The sequence below is a fragment of the Homarus americanus genome, unplaced genomic scaffold, assembly GCF_018991925.1.
Source record: "Homarus americanus isolate GMGI-L3 unplaced genomic scaffold, GMGI_Hamer_2.0 scaffold1750, whole genome shotgun sequence".
NCBI lineage: Eukaryota > Metazoa > Arthropoda > Malacostraca > Decapoda > Nephropidae > Homarus > Homarus americanus.
Window position 1 is genome coordinate 85,043 of NW_024730095.1, and position 21,764 is coordinate 106,806.

The following is a 21,764-nucleotide window of genomic DNA, read 5'->3' on the forward strand; positions in this document are numbered from 1 at the left end:
TCGGTGACAAAAGACAAATTTATAAAATACATTTATATGTAAATTCTTAATACTTAGAATTTAAAACAAATTTCACCATAAACCTCCAACTTGTGCATCATCGGTTTAAAGAGATGTAAGTGCAAAACAAACAAGGTGACATCACCATTAGAGTAAGTTGGGTGTAGGAGTGAAGCCAGATAAGATTTGATGGGAGTGTGGCAGATAGTGCAGGTGTCACAGCTGTGGGCTTAGATAAGTGGTTCTCATTCAGTCCTCGGGTACTGAAACTCCAGACCTCTTAGTCCCAGGGCGAGTGTGTCATGAACTGGTGTGTCGTAAAATACTTAAGTAACAGTCAACGCTGATCCATTTACTGTTACTTAAGGTTACAGCTGCTGAAGGGTGTCTTGAATTACAGCCAGTCCTTTACCTGTCTGCAGTTACAGTTACGTCTTAACAGTTACCACCGCCGCTGTATGGAGCTGTAGAAAGTTGGGAGACACCATAATAAGGTCTCAGCCAACAAAAGAAAGCTGACAAGATGTTGAAAGGTAAGAAGTGAGTGAGTGAGACAAACATGAACACACAACTCATAGAGAAGACACTGTAAAAACTGTAGTGAATAATAAGGGTATTTTAAATGAAGTGGGGAAGATACCTAAAATACCCGTTTTTGCGAATCTACCGAACGAACCAATCAACGCCAGGCTACACTTTGAATTCATGTTCACAGCCAATCAGCGCCAAACTGAGCGGCTCCGAGCCAACCACGGCAAGGCGGGATCCAGATCATTGTTTTTGGAGCAATTTTTGCGTAACGAAGGAATATCTTAAGTGACAATAAGTTGGTCAGAGAGTGATAGTGCAGGTGAAGGGCGTGGGTGTGGGCGTCGGTGTGGTCGCGGGTGTAGGCGTGGATGTGGGCGTAGACGTGGGCGTGCTAGATAGAGACGTTATGCTCCGCCTTTGTGGGAAAAAGAGTATTGCAAACTGAGAACGTAATGTCGAGAGCTTAACACCATGTTAGACTGTGTGTGTGTGTGAAGAAGATCATTATTGGTTATTCTCATTAGGGTTTCTTATCACCTTGAGATAACCTTTTGCCACCTAAGAGTTATAGTGAAAGGACAATATAACACTAAGGTATTTACAGTACGACATCAACCATCGTCTTATCCATCTATCTCTTCTTTCATCCAACTGGTAGACTCAATCCACTTTTTTAGTCAATCCATCAACTCTCTTCTTTGGTTCATTAATCAATCCGCGATGCACCCAGCAACTGTTTCCCTTTTACTCACTCCATCTCTATTTCACAGTACGATAGAGTTATCCCTGTACGGTAGATGTGAAGAATATAATAATTATATTCTTATTCTACAAAAAATATTCATAATAGTGAACAATGAATCATATTTCTCCACTTAATTAAGAGTATAACTAATTCACCTTTGTTATAGGTAAGTGTAATTGCCTGAAAATTCGTTAACCCAAAGTTTATTTCACCTTAAGATTAACCACCTTTACGGTAACCTAACCAAACCTAACCTAACCTAACCTAGCCTAACCTAACCTAACCTAACCTAACCTAATTTCCCTTGTAACTTACGGATGTTTAGTCAAGAAGGTTAAATAATCTTCTTTTCTCGGGGGGGGCGTGCTGGTTGAATCTTCAGGTGATCTAAAGAGTTTTCTGGTATGAGTGAGAACGTTAGAGGAAGAAGGTGCAGCTTGAATTGAGTCAGACAAACAGGTGTTGCTGGTAACTAGGAGTGTGGCTGGTAATGAGTTGTGGTAAAAAGAATCATCAACAGTAGATTCCACCACCCCACTCGTCACCCTCCCACCTACCCACTCATCCTGCTAGCACATCCGTCTCTTTATCTCCTTCCCTCTCTCCTTCCCTCTCTCTTCATGAACGTAGACATCAACCCCTACAAAATCTCACTCCTCGAAGACAATAATGTTAATGACTGTGAACATCAGCCCCCAGCTCACAACCCCTATCCCACACCCCCTAGCCCACAACCCCCAGCCCACACCCCTTATCCCACACCTCCTTGCCCATAACCCTTAGCCCACACCCCCTAGCTCATAACCCCTAGCCCACACGTCCTATCCCACACCCCCTAGCCCACACGCCCTAGCCCTTAGCCCCAGTCTCCAGACCACTTCATCCTCCTTCAGCTTCTATACCCCAGTTATTGAATGTTCCCGAATGTACAGTAAATATCAGTGCCTTCTTTTACCCTCTAAAGCTCAGGTGTGTAATGCTAATGAGTGTAAACATTGGGCCATTCCTTTAGCACCTGTCCTTGCGCTCCCTCCTCCTCTTCACCCCGAAGTTTATGATGTTAAGGTAAACATCACTCTATCCCTCCTATCCCTCCCATTCCTTATCACTCCCTCACCCCTCCCTACTATCCCATCCCTCCTCATTCCCCCATCTCTTCCCACTCACCTATCCCTCCCCACTCCCCCAGCATTAAGTTAGTGCACAAAAATTATGACCAAGACCCAGGTTGCTCATCAGACTGACTTTCTGCCACATTTACAGGGTCTCAATTATTTCTCTTACTGTGACAGCACAACGTATTGTTTCTCACTCTTGCTCTTATATATTTTTTCTCATTTCCGTATTTATTTATCTTTTAATGATGTAATTTGTTTCATATTTTCCCTCCCTCCGCCCAGGCCCCGATGTGGGTCAGTGACCTGTGACAGGATGGAATAATCCCCAGGAGACAATTACCATCTTTATTATCCCTCGTGTAGTAAGATAGGTAGACTATTATTTATAATCCTCGCTACTAACACAGCTGTATATTGGATGACCGGCAGTACACACACACACACACACACACACACACACACACATTATATATATATATATATATATATATATATATATATATATATATATATATATATATATATATATATATATATATATATATATATATATATATCACACTGTAGGTGCGCGTGATCCAGGTATATGCTGATAACCACAAGGTTATCAACATATATATATATATATGGAAACGGAGAACCGTTGTTTCCATTTTCCAGAGTGATTTTATCAAGATTTATCTTATCCACGTTTTCATTGTGGATTTACATGAAATATATATATATATATATATATATATATATATATATATATATATATATATATATATATATATATATATATATATATATATATATATATATATATATATATATATATATATATTGAACAGCAGACACGTAGTGTAGTAGCTACACACGCACACACACACACACACACACACACACACACACACACACACACACACACGAACACATATACAATGAAAACAATATTAAGTTACTACATTATTATTTTGTACTAAAGTGTTTTTTATTATAATCTGACAGCACCTGTTAGTCTGATTCATTCCTCAGGCACTCCCAGTTAATCCAGGTGTAAATGGGGAAGTGAAGGTGATCATATTCAGTGCTGGTTACGGTCCCTCTATGTGTAGGAAAGGCTCAGTCTAAGATAACGCAACACAACAGTCACACCCTACAGGCAGCAGATAGGGGCATGGACAATAACATTTCAAATCAGTCTGGTGATAACAAGACGCGGTTGGCTGCTTCACACAGGCTACGTCACGGAACTTGAGGACGGAGTGATGTCAAATTACACAAAATACTAAACCAAAATTACAATGATGTAAAGTTGTCCATTGCCAACCAAAGACCCTTAGGACAGGAAGCGAGTGTTTGTATCCACTCTGCCATAGAAACACTTGACTGAAAAAAAATACGATTAATGTATAAGAATATAATAATAATGAATAATTTAAAGTCATTTGGGTGAACTGAGTGTGGGGAGACTTTATCATGGACCCCTCAGTGATAGTAGTAGAAACTGTCAGGTACTTTTCCTGCCTTCACTCCTGCTGTCTATACTCGTGTGCCCTGACAGTCTCTTTCATCTCCTGTGGCCAATGTTCCCGACCATCGGTATGACGCCGGGATATTTAACGTAGTCCATGGTGTTTTAGTGTCCGTGATGCTGTGACGGTGTTGTGGTCCTTGCTGTGATGGTGTTGTGGTCCTCGCTGTGACGGTGTTGTGGTCCTCGCTGTGATGGTGTTGTGGTCCTCGCTGTGACGGTGTTGTGGTCCTCGCTGTGACGGTGTTGTGGTCCTCGCTGTGACGGTGTTGTGGTCCTTGTTGTGACGTGTTGTGGTGTGGTGGCCTCGCTGTGACGGTGTTGTGGTCCTCGCTGTGACGGTGTTGTGGTCCTCGCTGTGACGGTGTTGTGGTCCTCGCTGTGACGGTGTTGTGGTCCTCGCTGTGACGGTGTTGTGGTCCTCGCTGTGACGGTGTTGTGGTCCTCGCTGTGACGGTGTTGTGGTCCTCGCTGTGACGGTGTTGTGGTCCTCGCTGTGACGGTGTTGTGGTCCTCGCTGTGACGGTGTTGTGGTCCTCGCTGTGACGGTGTTGTGGTCCTCGTTGTGACGGTGTTGTGGTCTCGCTGTGACGGTGTTGTGGTCCTCGCTGTGATGGTGTTGTGGGTCGCTGTGATGGTGTTGTGGTCCTCCTTTGTGATGGTGTTGGTCCTCGCTGTGACGGTGTTGTGGTCCTCGCTGTGACGGTGTTGTGGTCTCGCTGTGACGGTGTTGTGGTCCTCGCTGTGACGGTGTTGTGGTCCTCGCTGTGATGGTGCTGTGGTCCTCGCTGTGACGGTGTTGTGGTCTCGCTGTGACGGTGTTGTGGTACTCGCTGTGACGGTGTTGTGGTCCTCGCTGTGACGGTGTTGTGGTCCTCGCTGTGACCTCGCTGTGTGTTGTGGTCCTCGCTGTGATGGTGTTGTGGTCCTCGCTGTGATGGTGTTGTGGTCCTCGCTGTGACGGTGTTGTGGTCCTCGCTGTGACGGTGTTGTGGTCCTAGCTGTGACGGTGTTGTGGTCCTCGCTGTGACGGTGTTGTGGTCTCGCTGTGTGGTGGTCTTCGCTGTGACGGTGTTGTGGTCCTCGCTGTGATGGTGTTGGGGTCCTCCTGTGACGGTGTTGTGGTCCTCGCTGTGACGGTGTTGTGGTCCTCGCTGTGATGGTGTTGTGGTCCTCGCTGTGATGGTGTTGTGGTCCTTGCTGTGATGGTGTTGTGGTCCTTGTTGTGATGATGTTGTGGTCCTCGCTGTGATGGTGTTGTGGTCCTCCTTTGGGTGTTGTGGTCCTCGCTGTGATGGTGTTGTGGTCCTCGCGGTGATGGTGTTGTGACGTGTTGTGGTCCTTGCTGTGACGGTGTTGTGGTCCTCGCTGTGATGGTGTTGTGGTCCTTGTTGTGATGGTGTTGTGGTCCTCGCTGTGATGGTGTTGTGACGGTGTTGTGGTCCTCGCTGTGATGGTGTTGTGGTCCTCGCTGTGATGGTGTTGTGGTGACGGTGTTGTGGTCCTCGCTGTGACCTCGCTGTGACGGTGTTGTGGTCCTCGCTGTGATGGTGTTGTGGTCCTCGCTGTGACGGTGTTGTGGTCTCGCTGATGGTGTTGTGGTCCTCGCTGTGATGGTGTTGTGGTCCTCGCTGTGATGGTGTTGTGGTCCTCGCTGTGATGGTGTTGTGGTCGCCCTCGCTGTGACGGTGTTGTGGTCCTGCTGTCCTCGCTGTGATGGTGTTGTGGTCTCGCTCGCTGTGATGGTGTTGTGGTGGTGTTGTGGTCCTCGCTGTGATGGTGTTGTGGTCCTTGTTGTGATGGTGTTGTGGTCCTCGCTGTGACGGTGTTGTGGTCCTCGATGTTCCTGGTGTTGTGGTCCTCGCTGTGCCTCGCTGTTGGTGTGTGATGGTCCTCGCTGTGATGGTGTTGTGGTCCTCGCTGTGACCTCCTCGCTATCCTCGCTGTGATGGTGTTGTGGTCCTCGCTGTGATGTGTGGTCCTCGCTGTGATGGTTGTGACATGGTGTTGTGGTCCTCGTGTGATGGTGTTGTGGTCCTCCCTCGCTGTGTCCCTTGTTGTGATGGTGTTGTGGTCCTCGCTGTGATGGTGTTGTGGTCCTCGCTGTGATGGTGTTGGTCCTCGACGGTGTTGTGGTCCTTGCTGTGACGGTGTTGTGGTCCTCGCTGTGATGGTGTTGTGGTCCTCGCTGTGACGGTGTTGTGGTCCTCGCTGTGATGGTGTTGTGGTCCTCGCTGTGATGGTGTTGTGGTCCTCGCTGTCCTTGATGGTGTTGTGGTCCTCGCTGTGATGGTGTTGTGACGGTGTTGTGGTCCTCGCTGTGATGGTGTTGTGGTCCTCGCTGTGATGGTGTTGTGACGGTGTTGTGGTCCTTGCTGTGACGGTGTTGTGGTCCTCGCTGTGATGGTGTTGTGGTCCTTGTTGTGATGTGTTGTGGTCCTCGCTGTGATGGTGTTGTGACGGTGTTGTGGTCCTCGCTGTGACGGTGTTGTGATGGTGTTGTGGTCCTCGCTGTGATGGTGTTGTGACGGTGTTGTGGTCCTCGCTGTGATGGTGTTGTGACTGTTGTGTAGGTATCAATAGAACACCTGTGTGAGCTTCAACAGCTAAATTAAATTATCCCTTCCCCCCTCCCCTCTCTCTCGTGGTCTGGTTTATGCATAGAAATTATTCCTGATGCGGTATGCTGCAGCACATGTTCTTTCTCATTTAGTGTGTGTGTGTGTGTGTGTGTGTGTGTGTGTGTGTGTGTGTGTGTGTGTGTGTGTGCGTGCGTGTGTGTGTGTGCGTGTGTGTGTGTGTGTTAGATCTTGCATGCACGTGTGTGTTTTGTATGTAGGAATATCTATACAAGTGTACACAGTCGCATGAATTTGGCGGATAATATTCCTAGATAAATTTATTAGACAAAACTTAAGACAAATTTTGAAAAGAAAGTTGTTGGTAAATAATGACAAAAATCCAAGAAACAGTGGAAATTGACCTATAAGGGAAAGGAAGAGAGTGGAGGTAGATGAGAAAGCAGACGAATATTTCGGGTGTGGGAGGGTAGTTCAGGTATGAAGTGGTTCAGGTGTGAAGTGGTTCAGGTGTGGGGGAGTAGTTCAGGTGTGGGGAGTGGTTCAGGTGTGGGGAAGTGGTTCAGGTGTGGGGGAGTGGTTCAGGTGTGGGGAGTGGTTCGGTGTGGGGGTTCAGGTGTGGAGAGTGGTTCAGGTGTGGGGAGTGGTTCAGGTGTGGGGGGAGTAGCTGAGGTGTGGAGGAGTGGTTCAGGTGTGGGGGGAGTGGTTCAGGTGTGGGTGAACTATGAAGGAGACAGAGATGGGAAAAATTGAAGCCCTCGGTCATAAATTATAAAATTACTCTACTTTAGATACATTAATTAACTTCACTATGATAACTATATCAGTTTATCTTAAATCACCCTTACGTAGGTGTCGTAGCTTCATTACGATCATCAAGAATGTATTAATAACATTTACATTGAACCTTATCTCTCTTAATTTGACACAGCAAGGTATAGTGAACAGGTGAGCGAGAGGGTGAAGGTGAGTCCAGGTGTTAGGTGAGGTATAGTTGCTGCACAGTGGCTTCTCGTGACTTCACCTGATAACATATCCTCAGGGACAAGCACGCAGGCACACACACACACGTCACCAGCCTGGTCGTCTTCTCTCAACTCCACCCAACAACGTTAGCTAGAGAAGGTACAGAAAAGGGCCTGCAGAATCATGCTCGGCGCAGAATACTCCGGCTACACCAATGCTCTCTCCACCCTGGAAATGCCATCACTCAGTGACCTCCACCACCAAGCACTGGAAAGGTTTGGCAGCCAACTAATGCACCACCCTCGTCATCGCCACCTCCTGCCACCTGCAGCCCCCCACCCAACTCACGCAGTCCGCCACTACAACAAAATTCAGCCCATAAGAGCCCGCACCGATAGATATAAGAACAGCACCATCCCATTTATTGTTAAAATAATAAACAACTCCTGATTTATGTACTGTACAGCCCTGTAAATGTATTCAATGCATATTATATCATTATGTCTAAATCAAATGTAAGTCTGTATATTTTTAGGCACCGGCTGCAACTCTATTAATAAACCGTTTTTATTATTATTATTTATTTACACACACACACCTACATTAATCTGTATGTTCACTGTATGTTCCTTTACCTTTCTCTAATGAAGGCTTTTGTTAAACCACCAATGTATGTAATAAGTCATTTATGTCCAATGTATATTTGTAGCCTTCGGGCTGCAGAATTTTTTCAATAAACCGTTAATTATTATTATTATTATTATTATTATTATTATTATTATTATTATTATTATTATTATTATTATTATTATTATTATTACACACACACCATAAATAACAGTATAATGTGTTCCTCCTTCAGCCAAAGCAGTAAGGACGCCCCTCCTGATGGTGATGTCCATGATGGTGGGTGTTCTACTGACGTCCTTTGGTCTGACTCCCTACCATGGTATTTTCACTTCGAGGACATCAAGGTATTAACTTCAACTATTACTGCTACTATACTCAAGTGGTTACCTCTCAGGTGCTCCGAGTATTAGGTAAATAAATTAGTGTCGAGATATGAACACTTATAATTTTGTGTAAGGATCTCTTGGGTTTGTTTTCCTTTACTTTCAATTATTGCTGTTTTCTCCTCTTCCTCTTTCATTCCCCCTTCCACACGTGGCTTTTATTCTAGAATCTGACTTTCACTCTCCCCACCGTCCTTACTTCTCTACCATCATGCTTTTTCTCTCCTTATTCTCCTTATTGTCTTCCCCTTCACCTCTCTTTCGTACCTTTACCAGTTCTCATACTCTGGGTACTTATCTTTACCTCCTTCATTTCCTCTTTCTTCCCCATTATCACCTCCCTCCTCTTCCTTTATTTCCTCTTTCATCCCTCATTATCACCCTCCTCCTCGTTTCTCATATTGACCTTTGATCCTCACCTCCTCCCTACAGCTCCCCCTTGACCCATGATGACCTGGTCGAGGTGGACATCCCAGACGAACCACTGAAGGACCATGATATTAACGAGGTCCACCATAGAGGTAAACAAACCAATATTTTACGTCAATGCTAGTGACTCTCTCTCTCTCTCTCTCTCTCTCTCTCTCTCTCTCTCTCTCTCTCTCTCTCATTCTCCCGGTCGCGCTTTCTATTTGCTAAAATGTGTGAGAAATAAAGACATAGACAAACGGACACACTGACAAATATAAAACTCAAATATTACCGTTACTGTGTTAATGTTTAGGTCACAATATGTTGAACTAAAGGTTAAGTTAAGAGATAAAGTCGTGTTGTGTCAGGGGAGGACGTAGAGGCGGTCAGGTTGGCAGAGAAGGTGCGGGTGTTATGCTGGGTGATGACTCAGCCGGAAACCCACCAGAAGAAGGCAGTCCACGTCAAGGCCACCTGGGGGAAGCGATGTAATAAACTGATCTTCATGAGCTCACAGAATGGTTAGTTATTGTGTGTGTATACATTAGTTTTAACCCTTGACGACGATGGTTTAATCCTTGAATGAAGATTTAAGTCGTTGAGGACAAAGAATTAACACTCCAGTAGTCAAAGGGTCAAAGTATATAATAATAATAATTAGACGAGCGTAAATACCTTTAATTAACAAAAATAATATGATAATATTAATCATTTATGTCTTGAAATCTAATGTAACCAGAAATTTAGGATAAAATATTAATAATTTCCCTTAAATGATTTGCCTGCCATGGAGCTCATCTGTCTATCATGACACTCGTCGAAAATTTCCTCCACTTTGTTACCGATGAGTTTAAGTCAATTTATTAATAACTTATAATAAAAGCTTAATCATTTTTTTGTATCACACTTAATTTATCTCGAAATATAGAAACCTGTTCATCAGACTTTCAAAACTGGAATCCTTATTAACGAAGCTCATTATCCCTCTGAGTTCCAGTGACCATTTACTAAGATTTTTAAAGTATTCTTACGTGAAGGAATTCTCTCAGACAAGAGCCTTGGAGCCATCGATTTGGATGTTGGTGAAGGATATAACTTATTGTGGGGAAAGACAAAAGCCGCCTTCAAGTACATCTATGACCACTACCTTGACGATTACGAGTGGGTTTTCAAGGCTGACGACGACACGTAGGTATACTAAAAATATTATATCTCATAGATATCATCGAACTTGGTAATGTTAGACTTTCCTGACTTTCCTGACCAGTAAATATAAAGTTTATAGACGTCATAATGCTTGGTAATGTTAGACTTTCCTGAAACGGTAGATAAAAAGCTCATAGACGTCAAAGAACTTGGTAATGTTAAACTCTTCTTGACTGGCTGATAGAACGGTAATGATTCTTCGATGTGTGAGGAAGATGACGTGACGTAGTGTTTAAGCTGAGCACTGACCCTCGTGAAATGAAGGTTATCAGGAGGGAAAATCCAGGTACAGTAGTTCGTTCCCTTAATTAGCTTCCATGTGACTCCGAAACACCTGAGACTCGAACAACGAAACAATTACAATAATCGTATATACACAGTTAAAACCATACAGTATACAAGGCGGCCACAGCAACACTAGTAGTAGACTTAATAGTATAATGATTACTAACAAATATATTACTTAACAACATGTATGAAGTTCGTTCATCGTACAGCCGGTAGTATAGCACCCTGCATGTTGTAGTGTGGTCCGCCCTACACCCAGGTCCCTCACAAATAAAATAACATCTCTTAAACAACATAAAAGTTGTCATAAGGGTTAAGTGAATATTGTAGAATTGATTTATCGTGAAATTCATCTTTATGAATGAATAAATAAAAGCCACATAATTTGGCAGCAATATTGTGTATTTGATTATTATAATATCGGTTTTGAATGAATATAAAATAATTACACAATATAAGTATACCATATAAAATATACTAATATATTTATCAAGAGGTCACAGGTCCCTCTCTGCGTTGGTAACCTCACGCACACACCTGGGGACCGACTCGCCAGGTTGAGACACACTTCCCCTGTAACACCTGATTAGCCTTATTATCCACAGATGTTCAATGGGGTTAAGTTCCTTTTAAGGGCCAGACCAGGACCTAGAGTTCAGGGTGGTCTTGGAGTCGGTATGTGGCTGGTGTGGTCGCGTTTTAATGCCATTTTCTGTGTTTTTGCTGTTGCTTTTAACGATCTCATCCCGTTTTCTATAATAAGGAATCTTTTTCTTTGATTTATTATCTAATTAATTTTTTTGATGAGTTCGTTCCTATTTCATGGGTCCTCTTGCCTTATGTTATGCCTTTCTGTTTTCTTAGCGTTTCTTCTCTAATCTTTACTTCATAAAACGTCCATTCTTGATTATTATATTCTTGTTGATCTTTGTTCTTCCTCCATCTGTCATTATCATATCTTCCTTGTTATCACCTGGCATTACACCTGTCGCCTCCTGCAATTACCTGTTATTTACCTTCACTCACCTGTGCTCCCTCAGGTACACCATAATGGAGAATATGCGTTATATGTTGTCAGCCTACGACCCTGATTACCCCATCTACTTTGGCTCAAGGTTCAAGAAGTTCAGCAAACAGGGATACATGAGTGGAGGTAAGACTCTACGTGGGTGAGACTCCGTGGGTGTAGGTGGGTGAAACTCTCCGTGGGTGTAGATGGGTGAGACTCTTCGTGGATGTAATAATAATAATGTTATCTACATCAAGTTTATCTGTCTATATGTCACTAACTCCTTCCATCTCTCTCCTGAGGCGGTGGATATGTGTTAAGCAGGGAGGCAGTAACACAGTTTGTGGAGGTGGCGCTGCCAAATAAGACACTGTGTAAGAGACATAACACAGGCGCCGAGGATGCCGAGATGGGTGAGTGAGAGAGAGACTTTACTATCACACAAAAGAATGAGATATATCTAAAAATCTATACAGTATTTACTTTAATCATCTGTACAAACTAAATTTTAACTTAATTCTTAGTTTTCCTATAAAATTACTACCAACATTAGCTGGTGGTAGTTTATCTTATATTTTATAATGTTACATCATCAGTCAGTGTACTACAGGAAGATATACGAAGACATTTACTCTTATCGTCAGTATATATGTGACATCCTCATCTCGTGTAATAAAGAACACTGTTGGTTACAGGAAAATGTCTGGATAAAATCGGTGTTTTGGCTGGTGACTCCCGAGACAGTCTGGGGCGAGGACGCTTCTTCCCCTTCACCCCCGTCACACACCTCTTTAACCAAGTCCCTAGCTGGTATCTGGACTATGTGTACTATAAACCTGACACGGTACGGCTCGTGCAGACTGTGTATATACCTGTTCTTAGATTGTGATGAATGTAAACCTATTTAACATGTGTGTTTGTGTATGTGTGTGTGCTTGAGTGTGCGTGTGTGTGTAAACTTCTCCTGAAGACTCACACTTGTGTATTGAAGTTATACTGAGACATCCCTGGTCGACTCACTGTCGCCAGACCATCGTGACTAGGCCAGCTGCGTTTGACCAAGCTAAATAAATGCTTACTACATGCTTGGTATGAAAGTATCTCTGACCCCTGCGGGTTAATGCAAAATGCATAATGAAAACTTAATCATCCATATTGTATAATACTCTGGTTGCTATACTGGTTACCGACTAAACTAGATTAAACTGGTTACATGTGTGTGTGTGTGTCGGGGGGGTGGGGTTGGAGGGGGGTTCGTGTGTGTATTGAAAAAATCCCAAACTCGAAAACCCTATTGACCAGCTCCCACCTGACCACAGGGACTAACCTGCTGCTCGGACACGGCCATCACCTTCCACTATATGGACATTAACAAGATGTATGAGTTTGAGTACCTGCTGTATCACCTGAGGCCCTATGGCATCCAGCACCACGACCCGATACCCGCCCCGCTGCCTCCAGACCTCAATAGTATTCCCCGCCAGGTGAGTCCTCTCCTCTCTCTCACTCACTGGTCCTACACATCAATGCGTCTCTACCCGACTCTATCATCCTCTTCTGTCTCTTGATCAAGTTGAGTGAATTATCAATTTTGTCTTCATTTTTATTCAAAATTTACAATGGTAACGAGTGTTTAGGTGATACTGGTCTTTATTTCTTATGGTTGTGGTTTAGAAATAATAATCGGATAAATTTTCATACTCATTAAACATTTGATTGATTTAATTATGAACTAAGGTGTATTATCAGATTCAATTTCTTCTTGAGTATATCTGAGAAAGTGAAAAGGAGAGAGAGAGAGAGAGAGAGAGAGAGAGAGAGAGAGAGAGAGAGGGGAACAACTTTCTTAAACATAAAGAAACTGTTAAAACTACATTGTGTTACCTTACCTCTCTTTCACTGAACACATAAGAACACTAACACCTAACCTATCCTTCCTATGTTGTAAATATCATCACAAACTAATAACATTGTCCACAACGATCATAATCATCCCAATAGACTGAATCGACGGGAACAGAAACCTAAAAAAAAAAGTAGAAAAATAATAAAATAGATGATGAAAAACAATTAGATTAAACTAACTCATGAGATATACAACTCAGTCTAATAATTCCTTTAAAAAAATTAATTCAATATTTTCTGTTCATTCCAGATACTTGAGCGTCGCGGTAAAACGGATGCCTAAAGTTAACACGCCACTACAATACCAAAGACGAGTCAATACTTAATTATTATTATTATTATTATTATTATTATTATTATTATTATTGTTATTGTTATTGTTATTATTATTATTATTATTATTATTATTATTGTTGTTATTATTATTATTATTATTATTGTTATTGTTATTGTTATTATTATTATTATTATTGTTATTATTATTATTATTATCATCGTCAAGTTTTTATCAGATCATTGTTTCCTATGTTGTTATTGTTTTTGTTGTGTTGTGTGTCTGGAAACTTACTGATTGTCGAAAAGTTGTTTGTTTGTTCATGTGTGAGTAACGTTATATAAACTAGGGGGGGGGGGGTCGCTGTGGGTATTGGCTCAAAGTAAGTGTTGTTGTTGCTGTTATTTTAATGATAATAAAATTGATGATTCATAAAGGCATTTTTTTTCATAGGATCTTCAATTAATAAGCATAGGTTACAGTAATACCTTAGGAACACAGACCTGACCTGACCTAACCTAACCTGACCTAACCTAACCTAGCCCCCACCCAAAAATATACTTAATTATATTGGACCAACTTCTACTATTATTAACAAACTCTCATGGAACATAAAATGAAGAAAGAAAAATACATTTAATACTGTTTAAATAAGTACACGGAGCTTATAATTCTACCTTAGGAGTATCTACCTTGTATCTTCCCAATTACTGTATATTCCGTCTGTAAGTTTATCTGTTTATTCACGTCAATCTTTCAAATCTTTTTTTTCAGTTTTAATGGACACACCGTAAACAACGCCAAACACACCTGCTCAAACTTAGATACATAAACACACACATGCGGTATCGTTCATTTTCGTCCTTAGTCTTATGAACAAATTTGTCGAGGTGTTTTCCTCTGAGCTGGAGTGGTGATGGTTAGAGAGAGAGAGAGAGAGAGAGAGAGAGAGAGAGAGAGAGAGAGATTTACTTGCTTACATACATGTTATAAATATACACAATCCCGTATAAAAACACTTATTTAATATTAATTATTTACATACCCAAACTTTTACAACACAACACCAACGAAAAACAAAAATATTGTAGGAAATTTGTATAACTTCACTTAAAACACTAAACATTATAAACAATATATATATATTAACACAATAAACATCGGGTAGTTGTTCGAATTCCCTGGACACTTATACATGTAGGTCAACTATGAATGTTTATAGCTATTGAAATATTTTTCTTTATTATAAATTCTATGTTGATAAGAACACTATAAAATATTACCACTGTTAAATAATTAAAAATATGGATAATTAACTTGTTAAATTCTCAGTTCTCTATTATACATGATAATCTTTAAGTAGACTATACCAGAAAGTACTTTATATATTCCAGGAAATTTCAAAACAAATACACAAATTAACGATACAGACCAATAATTACCAAACAATTTTCAGTAGTTTTTTTCCCTCATGGTACCAGTAAAATATCTCTTCGGGTTATTTTTTTTCCAACTCAGGATGGATTATTTGTACTTCTGGTTCCTGTTCGTCCTGGGATACTGATTCTTCAATTTGTTGTCGTATCTGTCAGGTAAATAAATAATAATAATTCAAAGGTAATCACTATATTGACTAATTATCTCTTTCTGTTATTGTAGTATATAAAATTATTCTCCCATGCTACTGTTGTGTCCAGGGGATGGGGGGCAAGGTGAGGAAGACTACTTACCGGGAGAGGAATACTCTCTCTGTCTGGAGGCAGCGGGGCGGGGAACGGGTCGTGGTGCTGGATACCATAGGGCCTCAGGTGATACAGCAGGTACTCCATCTCGTACATCTTTCCTGTGTTAACATAGTGGAAGGAGATGGCAGTGTCTGAGCAGCAGTCTAGACCCTGATGGTGTAAACAAAAGCGAAGTTAGTTGATTATCGTTAATTACTTTCAGATTTTTACATGAAGTTTAAGATTTGTGATAAAACAGTCCACATATACCTGTGTTGCTGTTTATCTGGTCATACTGTTAAATACTGTCTATTTAAGCCCATAGAACTTAATGAAGAGGGACAGGTGTGTACATAACCAACACCTGTTGAAGTTGCCGAATATAAGAAAACTGTATTAGAAAGATTAAACGAAAAGTTACAGGGATATTGACTTACTATAAATGCAGGTTCGTACAGTCACTAACAAAATACTCTGTGTGCTTAATACACTAACTAATTGGGACGATTCCTTTCCATATATGGGGCTCAAGTATCTCATGTGACTTTGGCATAGAGTTGCAGGCAGGTGTGTTAAGGAAGTTTTGTTCGTGGGTGTACATAGTTAACAGTGGTCGTACCGTATCAGGCTTGTAGTACACATACTCAGAGTACCAATTAGGGACGCTGCCTGTGAGGTGTGCTATAGGGTTGAAGGGGAAGAAGCGTCCTCGCCCCAGACTGTCTCGGGAGTCACCAGCCAAAACACCGATTTTATCCAGACATTTCCCTGTAACCAACCACCTCTGCTATCAAAGTGCTCAGTGTTATTAAAGAAAACATTAAAGTGTCTCCGTATATATTTCTACATTAATCTGACATATTCAATGATGGAAACCTTTTTTTTTTTAATCAAGGTGTTCACGTCAAAGGTTCACACGTAGAGTATACTAGTGAGTCTTGTCTATTATCCTTAATTTTCAGGTAAAAACAACTTTGCATCTTTCTTACTGACCCATCTCAGCGTCTTCAGCTCCTGAGTTGCTTATCTTACATAAGGCCTCATCCGGCAGAGCCTCCTCTACGAACTTCCTCAGGGCCTCTCTGCTTAACACGTAGCCTCCTCCTATGACACGGGGTAGTGAAAGAGATACTTAGAGATAAAAGAGACGTGAAAAAAGAGAGAGACAAGGGTAGGTAAAGATATATATATAGAAAGAAACAATTTATTAGATCTTATAACCGCAAAAACAGTTAATTGCAGTAATAGAATTTGTCTTAAAAATAAATATGTATGAATAATACAAAATATAATAACATTTTAATAAACACAAAAACATACAAGGCATTATTATTGTCTAAGCATAGATCACACACACACACCCACCCACCTACACCCGCGGAGTCTCACCCACCTACACCCACGGAGTCTCACCCACCTACACCCACGGAGTCTCACCCACGTAGAGTCTTACCTCCACTCATGTATCCCTGTTTGGTGAACTTCTTGAACCTTGAGCCAAAGTAGATGGGGTAATCAGGGTCGTAGGCTGACAACATATAACGCAAATTCTCCATTATGGTGTACCTGAGGGAGCACAGGTGAGTGAAGGTAAATAACAGGTAATTGCAGGAGGCGACAGGTGTAATGCCAGGTGATATTTGATTAAGATAACTAAAACAATAAAAATAAATAAAATAGTACAAGATATTTCCTTTATTTAAGATTATACTAAATACCAACACCTCATAAGGAAATTGTCTTGTGTATTATTTCTACTGTATAATCAGGGTATTAGTTCTGGGCCAGCTTACGTGTCGTCATCGGCCTTTAAGAACCAGTCGTATTCGTGGAGGTGTTCTTGGTAAACGTATTGGAAGGCAGCCTTAGTCTTTCCCCATAACAACTGACGTCCATCGCCAGCACCCACGTCGATAGCTCCAATGTTCATGTCTGTGGAAATTCCCTCGTGTAATAGACGTGTAAGATGACTGTAATATTTTGCTCATAAGATTATAACTGATGTATGGAATTTGAGAATAGAGATTATGAAGAGCAAGTATCAGAGTATTAACACTGGTTGTAACAGACTGGACAATATTAGAAGAGAAAAAAAAAGACAAGTTGAATTCTAGGAAACAGTTATTATTATTGTTGCTTTCATAAGTTAGATTCAGTGTGGTGTGACATTACCCGTATGCAAAATATTGTAAAGAATACAAGTTTCAATATCAGTGCTACTCTTCTCTTTTTATATAAACATAGAGAACAAAATACAATATTCACTTCTATAGTATAACATATCAGAGAAAAAAGCAGTTCGTGTATTGATACATTGAGAGTGACTAACCATTCTGTGAGCTGATGAAGATCAGTTTATTACATCGCTTCCCCCAGGTGGCCTTGACGTGGACTGCCTTCTTCTGGTGGGTTTCCGGCCGAGTCATCACCCAGCATAACACCCGCACCTTCTCTGCCAACCTGACCGCCTCTACGTCCTCCCCTGACACAACACAATACAACATTATCTCTTAACTTAACCTTTATATCAATATCATATGAGGTAAGTTAATGTTAAATTAGATCAACGAAACCTCAACTAAACGCTCACACACTGGTTAAAAGGGGAGATGCATGTGTGGCAGTGAGGGGAGGTGATGAGGTTATGGTAGCAGGTGTGTGTTATGGTTAATTACCTTGATGGTGTATCTCTTGGGGGTTGTGATCGACCAGGGGATCATTAGGAATTAACTCGTCATCCATATCCTCGTGGGTCAGTGGATTTGCAACCCTAAACAGAGAGGTTCAAAGGTCAGTTCTTTTATAGGATGGTGTAACAGGATAATCGCAATGACAGAGAGAGGGAGAGAGAGAGAGAGAGAGAGAGAGAGAGAGAGAGAGAGAGAGAGAGAGAGAGAGAGAGAGAGAGAGAGAGAGAGAGAGAGAGTACTGAATATAACTGGAAAGGTGAGGAAGGTTAGAAAGAGAAAGAAAAAAATAAAAGATGATGGAAAGAAGAAGAAAAAGAAGGAGGGTGATAAGGATAAGAATATGTATCACCTTAACATCAAGACACACACACAGTACACTATATCAGCCTTATAAAACACCCATTAACAAGTCTTGTATCAGTACCTGGTTTTCCTGGGAGCGATGAAGAGGGATGGAATGACACCGAGGAAGGAAAGAACCATTCCTGACATCATAGCTGCCAATATCTGCAATAAAGTCCCTCGCTTCATACCTGTGAAGCCAAGGTGTAGTAGTTTTGGTTTGAGATGTCTTGTGACGATAACAAATTAACTTAAATAACTTAATTCTTACTACTATAGCTATACTATAACATTGGCTTCTATAGGATATAAACATCTGGTGGCTATCCTTGGTTACCCTTGGTTAGATTGCTTTACGCTTTACCAATGTTGTATGCCTGTACTGTCTAGTTTAGTTTGGGGTCCTCAAGATAGCTGTTGTATAGAACTCAGATAAGCTGTGTAAAATAACTTAGATTGACCATTTTAGACAGGCGTAAGGCACTTGACATTTTTAAGAGCGTATTTCCAGAATTCAAGGGTGGCACTATACTCGTAACTGGTATTATAGTTAACACGATAATGGTGATTTATTTTGGTTACATTAAGTATGACGGTTCCTGTACACATAAGAGCTTCCTGAATAGACCCAATTGAAGTCAAAACATACCTACATGGACCATCATCATCGACCACACATGTTTAACACCTTTATCATTTATCACGCCAGGTGTGACCAACCTGTCCTTAAAGCCACCTGTCCTTAGAGTAGCAATGGGCCATATCATACAGTCCACCTAGTCTATAGCTGCTATGTTTTGTCCCACTATGTCCACCATGGCCACATTGACCAGATAGTGCCCCACCCTGCCATAACCCAGCACTATTCTTATAGCTCACAACTCATCTAAACGGACCAGTGTTTATAATACTTTCCCTTCCTATAGTGACCACTCCATAGTACCCGCCCTCTCTATAGTGACCACTCCATAGTACCCGCCCTCTCTATAGTGACCACTCCATAGTACCCGCCCTCTCTATAGTGACCACTCCATAGTACCCGCCCTCTCTATAGCGACCTTTTTCCTCGACTATCTTATGGCTACAACGACCTCCCACTCTGGCTATTACGACCACTGTCTATAGCGGTCACCCTGCAGTACCTATAACTCTCTCTGACAAAAATATTAGGTGTAGTGACGATAGCAGAGTTAAGGTTAGGTTAGGTTATGAGCCGTGTATTCTCTGATCCGTAAATTAGCTTCATCCTTCTAACTAAAGAGTCAAGAACCCAGTGAAGAAATAACACAAAAGTGTTTCAAATAGCAACGCAATATCTAAGAGACTCACCATCTGAGAACATATGTGAAATTTACTGTCTCTTATTAAATCGTATTGTGTATCCTCCTGTATGTTAGTGTGTGTGTGCGTGTGTAAAATTCACACTTTTTAAGCACAAGTATACACATCATCCACACATGTAACCTTTCAAACACCAGTCACTCACTTGTCTAACTCTCTTTAATTTTTTTATGTACAGTATATATATATATATATATATATATATATATATATATATATATATATATATATATATATATATATATATATATATATATATATATATATATGTATGTGTGGGCGGGGGTATGTGTGTTATGTGTGTGTATGTGTGTGTGGGGGTGTACGTGTGTGGGAGGGGTGTACGTGTGTGGGGGGGGTGTATGTGTGTGGGTGTATTTTTCCCAAAGTTTACACAAGGCGCATTAATATTTACATTTATGTATTCAGGCATTCTATTGTCTGGTAAGCGTCTGTAGGTTTAAGGATTCTCTCTAAAACCAAAATAATTATATACTGTGGACACCATAACCTCTGCCTGAGATGTTACTATATCATTTACATTATAATATTCCATCACAATGTTTATAGGATGTCCCAGAAAAATATCCCTCCCTCCACCTTACAGTGTCCCAGGGAGCAGGAAGGGCGGGAGACAGGGAGGAGTGAGGGAGGGAAGGAGTGACATTTTTCTGGGTCACCCTATATACTGTATACTCCTGCCTGTGTTTCATTGTTTACTTGTGTAGAAGATGATGTCAATATTCTTTTTTCCCTTCAAGTTAATCTCTCACCACGAGTCATCTTCCTGTTGTTCTTGAGTCATGTTTGGCTGTCAGATCCTGTGCGACTGTCATGTATGGGTAGGTTAGGCTCGGGTAGGTTAGGTTGTCGTAGTTATGGAATCACCTTAGAGTAATGTAACTGTGGACTGTGATTTGATAGATTTTAACTGTTACTTTGGATTATGGACTGTCAACTATGGAACTGTGAGCTGAGAACTACTAAACTATGAACTGAGAATCACTAAATTGTTAGCTGAGAACCACTAAAATGTAATCTGAGAACCACTAAACTGTAAACTGAGAACCACTAAACTGTAATCTGAGAACCACTAAACTGTAATCTGAGAACCACTAAACTGTAATCTGAGAACCACTAAACTGTAATCTGAGAATATACCTCAAACTGTAGACTGTAAGTAGTAGAGAGTAGAACTGTTCAGAGTGTCAGAGGAAAGCACAGCATCGCACCACGCAACCACACACCACCAAATGTCCACCTTAACTGAATGATTACAACATGAAAACTCGCTTCAAGGTAATGTCTATTGCCCCCCCCCCCTTCCCACATGTGAAGATCCTAGTTATCAACCTTCTCCCTCTCTGATACTCTGCTATTGGCACCCCTCTAAAGTGGCACTTATACCCTGGCACTTTCCTTATGGTATTACAAGTGCCATCTAACACTTATCTCAAGTCCCATCTACTCCACGGGGCTATAATTTGATATTATTTTCTCCCTGAAATATAATATATGGTTGGCACTCCCTCATTACTCCCTCCTGGCACTGGCACTCCCCATTACCATCTACTGGCACTCCTCCATTACCCCCTCTTGGCACTCCTCCATCACCTCCTCCTGACACTCCCCCATCACCTCCTCCTGACACTGTCAATCCCCATTACCCCTTCTTGGCACTCCCCCATCACCCTCTCCTGGCACTCCCCCATTACCCCCTCCTGGCACTGCCACTCCTCCATAACCTTCTCTGGCACTCCCATCACCCCTCTGACACTGTCACCTCCATCACCTCCTCCTGACACTCCTCCATCACCCCACCTGGCACTCCCCCATCACCCCACCTGGCACTCCCGCATACATGCTAACACCTGTGTATCACTCGGTTGCCAATAATTACTTTAAGTTCCACTCTTTTCTACACACTGGAATTCACTTCATCTTATCATATAAAATTAAACAATCAACAAACAATATATTGCAGCATCTTAATAAAAAGGTAAACAGATAAACAAAAAAAATAACTAAAAATACCTAAAGTTATTAAGTTACTTACATGTTCATCGTTTTGTTCTTGTTATTCTTCTACCTTTAATTATTTTAAAA

The 21,764-nt window shown here is 41.5% G+C and overlaps 2 protein-coding genes across 2 annotated transcripts in view; one reads left to right on the forward strand and one right to left on the reverse strand.

Annotated features, from left to right (window-relative positions):
* LOC121866890 overlaps positions 1-20,912 on the reverse strand; it is a 30,146-nt gene extending 9,234 nt beyond the window's left edge. The window contains exons 1-9 of the mRNA XM_042366626.1: positions 20,820-20,912; positions 18,400-18,508; positions 17,961-18,055; positions 17,615-17,767; positions 17,079-17,217; positions 16,739-16,851; positions 16,279-16,389; positions 15,905-16,053; positions 15,292-15,456 (exon numbers count right to left, since the gene is read on the reverse strand). Coding sequence (XP_042222560.1) covers positions 15,292-15,456; positions 15,905-16,053; positions 16,279-16,389; positions 16,739-16,851; positions 17,079-17,217; positions 17,615-17,767; positions 17,961-18,055; positions 18,400-18,506 — 1,032 coding nt within the window. The 5' untranslated portion in view covers positions 18,507-18,508; positions 20,820-20,912. The remainder of the gene's footprint in view (positions 1-15,291; positions 15,457-15,904; positions 16,054-16,278; positions 16,390-16,738; positions 16,852-17,078; positions 17,218-17,614; positions 17,768-17,960; positions 18,056-18,399; positions 18,509-20,819) is intronic.
* Positions 242-13,652, forward strand: LOC121866892 (glycoprotein-N-acetylgalactosamine 3-beta-galactosyltransferase 1-like). Its single transcript, XM_042366629.1, has 10 exons — positions 242-533; positions 8,318-8,429; positions 8,901-8,989; positions 9,248-9,400; positions 9,929-10,067; positions 11,414-11,526; positions 11,685-11,795; positions 12,078-12,226; positions 12,702-12,866; positions 13,538-13,652. The coding sequence occupies exons 1-10, from the start codon at positions 524-526 to the stop codon at positions 13,568-13,570; spliced, it is 1,074 nt and encodes a 357-aa protein (XP_042222563.1). The 5' UTR covers positions 242-523; the 3' UTR covers positions 13,571-13,652.
* Positions 20,913-21,764: the final 852 nt, after the last annotated feature.

Bases quoted from the DNA above. Each gene is read 5' to 3' on its own strand.
- LOC121866892 (XM_042366629.1), top strand. The intron at 8,990-9,247 runs GTAAACAAACCA...GTGTTGTGTCAG, and splicing joins TAACGAGGTCCACCATAGAG to GGGAGGACGTAGAGGCGGTC. The intron at 10,068-11,413 runs GTAGGTATACTA...GTGCTCCCTCAG, and splicing joins TTCAAGGCTGACGACGACAC to GTACACCATAATGGAGAATA.